The sequence below is a fragment of the Macadamia integrifolia genome, chromosome 10, assembly GCF_013358625.1.
Source record: "Macadamia integrifolia cultivar HAES 741 chromosome 10, SCU_Mint_v3, whole genome shotgun sequence".
Taxonomy (NCBI): domain Eukaryota; kingdom Viridiplantae; phylum Streptophyta; class Magnoliopsida; order Proteales; family Proteaceae; genus Macadamia; species Macadamia integrifolia.
The window spans coordinates 33,749,933-33,758,543 of record NC_056566.1 but is presented as its reverse complement, the minus strand read 5'-3'; the positions used below and the strand labels follow the sequence as shown (position 1 = coordinate 33,758,543).

Sequence of the window (8,611 nt, the reverse complement as noted above, 5' to 3'; positions counted from 1 at the left end):
AAGAATTACAGGCACTCCTCATTTCATGCTGCGTTTAAACCAAGTGAGATTGTCAAAGCTCTCTCATTCTATGGTTCTTTTTTTTTTTTTTTTTTTTTTTTTTTTTTTTTTTTTTTTTTATCTCTTTTTACCCTTTGGTTATCAGTGGAGGGTAGTGGTGGATGACCAAAGCACTTTTGCGGTGGGGACCCTTCTTTTTCTTCTGCTTCCCCTCACTTTTTCCCCTTCCCCTTTTTCTTCCCTGTAGTGGGTGGTGGGAACTTCTAAAGGGGATGGGATGGTTACATATAATGTATTCAGAGAAAGGAGAAAAGGAGTTGAAAATGGATAGTGGTTGGTCGTTTTGATAAAGTTATGTTGGAAGGTTGTAGTCTTAATAGAAATTGATTGTGATTCTCTTTTGGTTTTGTTTGTGGGCTTAGTTGGATGTGTATGTACACATTCATTTATTTCTCTGGCCTCTTTTTTCCAATCTCCTGTATCATTATTGGAGGTTGAATCATTGCAGAGAGGGGAGAGAAGGTTTAGGGTCAAACTATCCATCACAAAGGGACGGCACTTATGGTTGCCGTACATGGTTTACCATTTGGTCGCATCCACCATTATAACTTTGGTGTGGCCTAGTACGATATCCTTTTTTGAAGAGATTCAGTGACGTACCATAAATAACTAGGGAACTGTTAGACTAGTAGTGCTGAGAGGTTTTTTTTTTTTTCCTTAGGCAATAGATTGCTGTCTAATCTGAGTTGGTCTTACACCAGTGTGTGGCCTATGAAAGCATGCACAAGGGCACCAAAATGGATAGAATTTTTTATTTTTGAAAGGTAAGGTAGGTAAAATTATTCTCTGCAGTGAATGTAATGATGTGATGAACATCTAATGACCTAGAGGATCTTGGGGCGTGTGCCTAGATGTTCATTGCATCACTGCACTCACTGTAAAGGATAATCACCCGTGGGATAGTAATTTTAAGAACCCGTGCCTCGGGCCTCGCCACAAGGCAATTTTTTTCTTCCCAACCAAATAGTCTAAAAAATCTCCATGTACTTCTTGGAGAAAGTTTTTCTAGAGCAATCCAAAGTGGCCCCCCACCATCCCAAACCGTTCGTATGTGTGATCCACCAATCAGAGCACCCCTTCCCTTTCTCTATTTTGCTAATGAAAAGTTTCACTCCCCCACCCACCCCCCCTCCCTTCCCCTTTTGGTACTCAAGGAACCGAGAATTCGTACTTTCAAGGTTTACTTTTTATCAGAAAGTAAGAATTATACAATGGTTTCAATGAATTCATACTCTACTTTCAAGCTAAGATTTTGGGCAAGAGATGGCTGCCTGATCATGCATTCAAATGGCCCCCACAACAGCATGACATCAAGAAGAGCACATGTAACGGCATCAATATGAATGAGATTTTACCCCAAGGAATTGCTCAGTTGGTAAAACCAAAACCTCAGCATTAAGTGGTCATGAGTTCAACTCTCCTTGGGATTGTCAAATTATCAAAAGGGAAAAAGACATGAATGAGATTTTTATTTCATGGGGTGAGGCGATTTCGTATGCCCCATGTTTGGGCATAATTATTTTTTCCCATGGCTATGTTTGGTAGCCAAGAGAAGGAAAGAAACGAACAAATAAAAAATAATTGACATTTTTAATAAAGAGTTATTAATGAGGTAACTATAGACCAGCATCCAACCCAAAAGATTGCTTAAACTGTATGTGTACTCACTGTATGAGTTTACCCTGAAAGAAAGAAAAACGATGGCAGTGGATTTAATACACAGTATGCTTCTGATCATTTGGGAGTGATTGGGTGATCAAGTACCAGAACCCTTCTTTAGACAGAAAGCTGAAAATCAGGTTAAGAGAGCAGTAAAACATTGCTTGTTCACTACCCATAAACATGTAAATCCACTAAATCCAGTTTTGGTTTTTGGACAGAGTGATTATCAGGATATACCAAAAAGGTTTAGTGTCGCGTATTGCAGTGACAACGACGGCCCAAACGTCTACCCAAATCAGTTTGTTATGACAATATCTTGCAACGCATTGTATTAAACAAGTATTGCATTACAAGTGATGGTGACAACCACAAGGAGCCGCAATGGTGTACAAACTTTTGGTTAAATATCCACCAATTCAATGAGAGCAGAGGGTTAATGGAGATTGGAGACAATAATTTGATTGGGATTTACTAAAACCCCAAGTACTGTCCTGCTTTTGCCACTAACAGAATGGAACCAAGGCATGACTCCACTACTCCCATCTTCGGTTGAGACATCTCTTTCCATGAAAATGAATAAAGCTTAAAAAGAAAGACTTGGTAGAAATGATCATTTAACAATTCATGGAGCCATGATGGAAGTCATTCAACAGAAATTATGGTAGATTATCTATAACAAGTGGATGACCAAAATTCAGAATTTATGAAGAAACTCAAATATATTAATCGCTAATTGAAAACCATGCAGGCAGATCGACCCAAATGGTAGAGCATATAACAATAACAGAGCCTCAGATGAAGGGAGACCAATCAAATATCCAATATTTGCATTATTGGGAATAACATTTTCTATTTTAAATTAGCATGCATCAAGGTCCCGGCATGGGGGAGGGGTTGGCTCACTTAGCAAAGTCTTGTTCCCTCCTTCAGGTCCACTCATTATTCGTTGTGGATTCTGTGTGCCAACCTGCAATATAGAACAGATATTAAAAGCAATATCTAGATTACAACTGATAGTGTAGGAGGATAAACAAAACAGTGATCCATGCTAAATAACCATACCGGTGGTTTTTCCCCCCTTCTCAACATCTCAACAATCTCAACAACTCGCTTTGGAGTAACATCCTCCTAATAAAAAAAGGAGAAAACAGTTAATTTGACAGTTCAGTTAATGGAGACCTCAAAAGAACCAAATGTGAGACCCAAGGGGAGCAAATTGTACACACATGATAATTGTAAGTGTATCCTTCTGAACCCTTGGAGTAGTCAGCCACGGTAATCATGGGAGCATTAACACAACAACCCTGCAGAAAACCACCACAGTTACATCCCACAGTGCCTTTATCATTAAAACAATTTTAATCATTTTATTTGGAACAAGGGGATATGGTTAAAATGTAGTTTTAAATATCTCTTGGCTACCATCTAGTCACCCCCAACAAAGAGAAACTAGGCCTGAAATTGAAACCAAAAATGGGTTCTCAAGTAGTTACAAGGAGATTCTCACCATGCATTCCATTTCTCCAACAGAAAACATGCCATCCTTTGTTACCTCTGCAGAAAATAAAAAAGAACAGACCAGTCATTGAGCACGTCAAATTTCAGACTGCAATTCTATTTCCAGCTCTACACGTCAGCATCTGAGTGAAAAATACTTGTGAAGCAATATGAGACCATAAGAGAATCAAAACATGTCTCATCAAACTCACCATTGCGCTTCACTCCCAGGTGATTCAGTAAGGCTTCTTCTATTTCACGAGATCCTCGTATCATACAAGGTGTTGTGCCACAGACCAAGAGATGATATTTCCCAACCTAAAAGCCCATTATGAAAAATTGCACAATGCGATTAGTACTTACGGCCATACATTGAAGTCTGCAATTACATATCTAATTCATAGTCAGAAAGAATTCAAAATCTCAAGAAGAAAAGATAAATAAAGTAAAATAAAGCAGACCCAAGTACCCACCCTTGTCCGGTTGAACATTGAATAAAATGTCGCAACTTCATATACACGAATTGGAGCAACTTCTATAACCTTAGCCACCTGGACCACCCATAGTAGACCAAATTAACATAAGTAATGTAAGCATGAGAATGGGACTTCAATTCATGGTAGGCCAACCTATATATTATAGATATCCTAATAGGAAAGAACTAGGCTTAGATGCATCAATCATTAACTAAATACAGGAAAAATAGGGACTCTTCAGAAATTAGTAAAGCTATATCCATTGACGAGGGGAAGGGGTGCTCAATGATGAACTTTTACTGCGTTCTTTTTTTCTTTTTCTTTTATTTTTTTTTTTTCTTTTCCTTTTTTTGGCAATAAAAATGGAATGTAAAAGCCAGGTCTAAGCAAAAGGAGGAAACCTAAATGGGAATGACCAGCAGGGAAGGATGACCCAAATACAAAAAGTGTCTTATACCCCAACTCACGCGGAACTCATCAGCAACAGAATTGGCAGATCTCAGTCTCTACAAAAAAGAAAATTTGCAATAGAACAAAGAGAACTGGATTTCATTTTTAATGATTTTTCACCTTTTCTTTTTTGGGGGGAGTAGCCATAGGATGGTCTGCATCATTGGGATGGAATGCACAAGTTTCAAAAAAATGTAACATAGACATGGATGGAGGCTTATGGATTATTAACATTAGATTTATAGTTGTCATGGTGCCAAGGCGATTGAGGTGGAAGAAATTCAAGGCGACACCAGCAAGGCCCCACCTAGGCGCCAGTCCAGGCTGATTTGGCCTGGATACGGGTGATAGGACAATTCCTAGCCATTTTTAGACTCATTGACAATGAGTAAACTACATAGCAAGAAGTTACACATAGGGCCTATAAATTTTGCAATATTTTTATAAGGAGATTTGGTGGTTGTTTAGTTACCAAATTAGTCCAGTTTCTAATTTCAGATTAGGAGTCTTTATTTCATTTCTTCACCTATAATAAGCATGTACCCATCGTTATGATGGAGAGAATTTAGGATGCAATAATCTCCTCCCCTTTGACCTTCTCTCTTGTTTCAGATGCAATCTCTCTACACTCCCCTTCATTCCCTCCCATTAAACCTGGTTATTCTTCCATCACTCCTTCTTTCTTGCCTATTATTTCCAGTTTCTTCTTTTACCTCTGCTGCTGTCTTTCTACCGAACTGCTAAGGAGTCAATCGATCTCCTCAGCGAGTGACTGGTTTGCCAGACATTTTGGGTGCAGATTGCCCTTTCATATGCAACTCGAACTAGAGTCTTGCAGCTCTTGCTTCCTAGTTCATCTGCCACTGCGATCTGTTACTCTGCAACCAGGTCTGCTTGTTACAGCTAAGCCCTACTGGATTTTAGGAAAAAAAAATTATTTTCAGCTTGTTGAATGTTGAGTTTAGTGGCTGGATTCTAGAGGGTAATCAGTTAAGTTTCACCCTCTTTAGTTTCAGGTTGTTTGGATCCTTTGTTGGTGAGTTATCTGGCCTGCAACCAGGATTTCTCACCATTGAATTGCTGTACTCAGGAGGTTGAAGACAACCTTTTTTCTTTAAATTGCTACTAAGGCCAGATTTATCTTAATTATTTAAAGGCCCTTAATTCTTTAAGTGGGTGGGACAGGCCACCCACCTCCCCCAGCCATCCCGATCCACCCCCCTGTCAGTCCTTATATCTCATTCTTCGTAGGACCTTCATCTTTCCAACATAGTAAATATCCCATAGTCTTTTGGGTTATCGGTCATCTTGTCTCATCAAGGACATCTCGGCAGTCTACTTATGTGTTCATGCAGACAACCACAAGTCCTTGTGGATTAAGGATTAAGAGGCTTGATAACATCATAAGTTGATGGTAAGAAATGAAGACTGCCTCAATTTGCTTTGACGGACACGAACAGCAACACATAGCCACAAAAGAATTCATATTTTGATTTTTTTAGCAGCAGTACATACATTAACTCAACATGATCTCTGTGTTGTGTTCATGTAGGAAGCCAAAGGACGGCAGACTCACTATATGGCGAGGAGATGAGTTGACCTCTTACAGTTCATGGTTCAACTGCCCTACTACCTTTACAGTGAACCTGTGATTTCTTTGGGCTGGTCTCTAATTCTTCTATTATACTCTCAAGTTGTTAATAATGAAAACAAGTAGAAATGAAGAAATTAACCTCCCAGTGATGCAGGTTTCTTTCTGTTATTGAAAATTTACACTTCTAAAATAATTTAATCACAAAATAAACTCTCCAAAAGTCAGAAGCAAACAGCAGACAGAGTAAATACTTAGTTAAATTTTCCACTAGCGACATTTCAAGAGAGAAGCCGCAAATCACAGTGAAAGAATTAGACACTAGGCATATGTCTGGATACAGAAAACGGAGTTATTTCCACCACAAGACAGATTCAGATGGCAGATGAATTGGCAAAAGAACAAATTGTAGAGTAAGATTATGTTTTAGGTACAACATTTGTTTGCAATTGCACTATGTAGTTCTGTCACTATTGGTGATGGAGTAGCCTTAGGGAGAAGAGGGAAAATCACACAAAAGGGGGAAGGGGATCACACCATGCACAAATTCACTAATCTAAAATTAAATTCACTCTAAAAAATTAAACATTGAGTTATGTAAGTATAAAAAGGGAAAATAAAATACTACTCCTACTAAGACTCTAATACTGAAATAAACTCCTATTTGGACTCCAAACATAAACCTACTTCTCTACCTCCTACGTATCCTACTCAAAGACAAATAAAAGACATAATGTAAAACTAACTACTACCAGCCCTTGTTGGACCAAAAACCTGGGCTGGACTGGTTCTTCTTGGCCCTTGGCTTCCACAGCCAGTCCTGCTAGTCCAACCAGGTAAGTGCAACTGGATCTACATCAGCTCTCCCCTTCTGAAAAGAACTTGACTCTGTCGAGTTTGGATGAGGTCCAAGAATGCCGTCAGAGTCGATGCGCTTGATGAGAAAAGTACCAACTGTCTTCTTGAGCTTGAGAGGGGGAAGATCCTTTGCTGGAAGGAACTTCATCTCGAGGCCACCATGCTAAAAAGTGTATGTATTCTCATATCCACAATGCTTGGCTTTCTTGTAGAACAACCATGGGCGACCCAGTAAAATGTGACAAACTTTTAGAGGGAGAACATCACATTGAACCTGATCAATCAGTCCACCAATAGAATACGTGAGCAAACACCTTTCATAAATTTTCAGATTATTGTTGTTCACCCACCCAACCTTGTAAGGGTTCAGATGAGGCTTAGTTTTCAGTCCTAACTTGCGAACAGCATCTTCAGCAACAACATTGGTACAACTGCCGGGGTCGATCATCATATTACACAAACTGTCATTGCATCGCACCCTAGTTTGAAAGATACTATTACGGCGCCAATGGTCCTCCTTAGGAATCTTCTGTGTAGTCAAAAGAGGACAGATCACATAGAACGGTCGAGGCTCACCGTCACTATCGTCATCATTAATCTCATTAGGATCATGATCACATTCAACCTCCAGATTTACTGTTCCTATTTTTGGTTGCTCTTCTGGTGCATAGGATATAAAATTGTCCTTGTCAATGTAGGCTAACAACCGGTTAGGACATTGATTAGCTCTATGCCCATACCCCTTGCATGAGAAACATTGAATAGCCTCCTTAGAAAATGCTAAGTTCCTGTCATAACCATGCTGAGGTGAGGAGTATGGCTGATTAGGTCATGAAGATGACATGTTTGAATCACGATGAGGTGGAGAATACGGTCGGCTAGGTCATGAAGAGGCCATAGATGAAGCACTAGCCGGTGGTCTACTGATTGACTTTTCCTGTTGAGATGATTGGGGCTTAATAGAATTAGAACCCCTAGGGAAAGCATCTGTAAATGGCCGCCGATTGTATGGACGTTTCATACTCTCCTCAACCTGATATGCTACCTGGACAGCATCTTCCATTGTAGGCAATCGACTAGAGGCAAGGGCAGCACTAAGTTGAGGGAATAAACCATTGGGGAATTGTGCCACCAATACTTCTTCATCCCACTCAAAATCTGAACGAATAGCCAAATAATAGAACCTAGCAACATATTCTTCCACGGTCAAATTCTCTTGTTTCAACTGTGCAAACCTGAGATGCATGCGTTGCTTGTAATCAGAAGGCAAGAATTTCCGGTTCATGACTTCATGCATTTCAACCCAAGTAGTGACTAAACCAATGCCTTGGGTTCGGTTCTGCTGCTGTTGCTTGATCCACCAAATTCAGGCTGTGCCTTTCAGTTTAGCCTCTGCAAATAGAATCTTTCGAGCCTCAATCAACCCGTACCATCTGAAGAATGTCTCTAGGCTATGAATCTAGTCGAGGTACAATTCTGGATTATTGTCTCCATAAAAATCAAGGACATCCAATCTTGCTGCTCTTTCTGCTCCATCATCATATCTACCAGTTCTATATGGTGGTGAAGGTGGCGGCGGTGGTGTATGATGTGGTGGTGGATCCTGTGGAACGGTGTTGGAAAAATCCCCAGATTGAATGGGACTCTTTCCTTTATCTGTTGCCTCCAAACGAGCAATAGAAGCTTGCATGGATTCCATCATTGTCATTATAGCTTCAAATTTTGCATCAGTTTCTCCCTTATAGGAGTTCAATTGTTAAACAACTTCACTATTGGCTACCATAGTGGAAATGGGTAAGATTACACTTGAATATGATCGTAAAATAGTAAATAGATGGAAACTTAAAGGAGAATGGCAGAATGGTAATTATCTCCCTTGTTTTTTTTTTCTTTTTTCCATTTTTTGCAGGGATGTAGAACTGTAATTATTGTAAGTGACAAAATAGGGCAAAAAGGGGATAATGGAGGAAGGGAGGGGTATTCCAAGAAATGGAAAGATAATAAGAAGAAAAAAAAA

General features: G+C 39.6%; 1 protein-coding gene across 2 annotated transcripts in view; it reads right to left on the bottom strand.

Annotated features, from left to right (window-relative positions):
• Positions 1-2,422: 2,422 nt before the first annotated feature.
• LOC122091839 (NADH dehydrogenase [ubiquinone] flavoprotein 2, mitochondrial) overlaps positions 2,423-8,611 on the bottom strand; it is an 11,440-nt gene continuing 5,251 nt past the window's right edge. The window contains exons 5-10 of one of the 2 annotated variants that reach the window (XM_042662010.1): positions 3,693-3,770; positions 3,432-3,537; positions 3,230-3,276; positions 2,949-3,026; positions 2,785-2,850; positions 2,423-2,689 (exon numbers count right to left, since the gene is read on the bottom strand). In XM_042662010.1, coding sequence (XP_042517944.1) covers positions 2,582-2,689; positions 2,785-2,850; positions 2,949-3,026; positions 3,230-3,276; positions 3,432-3,537; positions 3,693-3,770 — 483 coding nt within the window. In that variant the 3' untranslated portion in view covers positions 2,423-2,581. The remainder of the gene's footprint in view (positions 2,690-2,784; positions 2,851-2,948; positions 3,027-3,229; positions 3,277-3,431; positions 3,538-3,692; positions 3,771-8,611) is intronic. The other variant, XM_042662011.1, reaches the window with a different exon arrangement.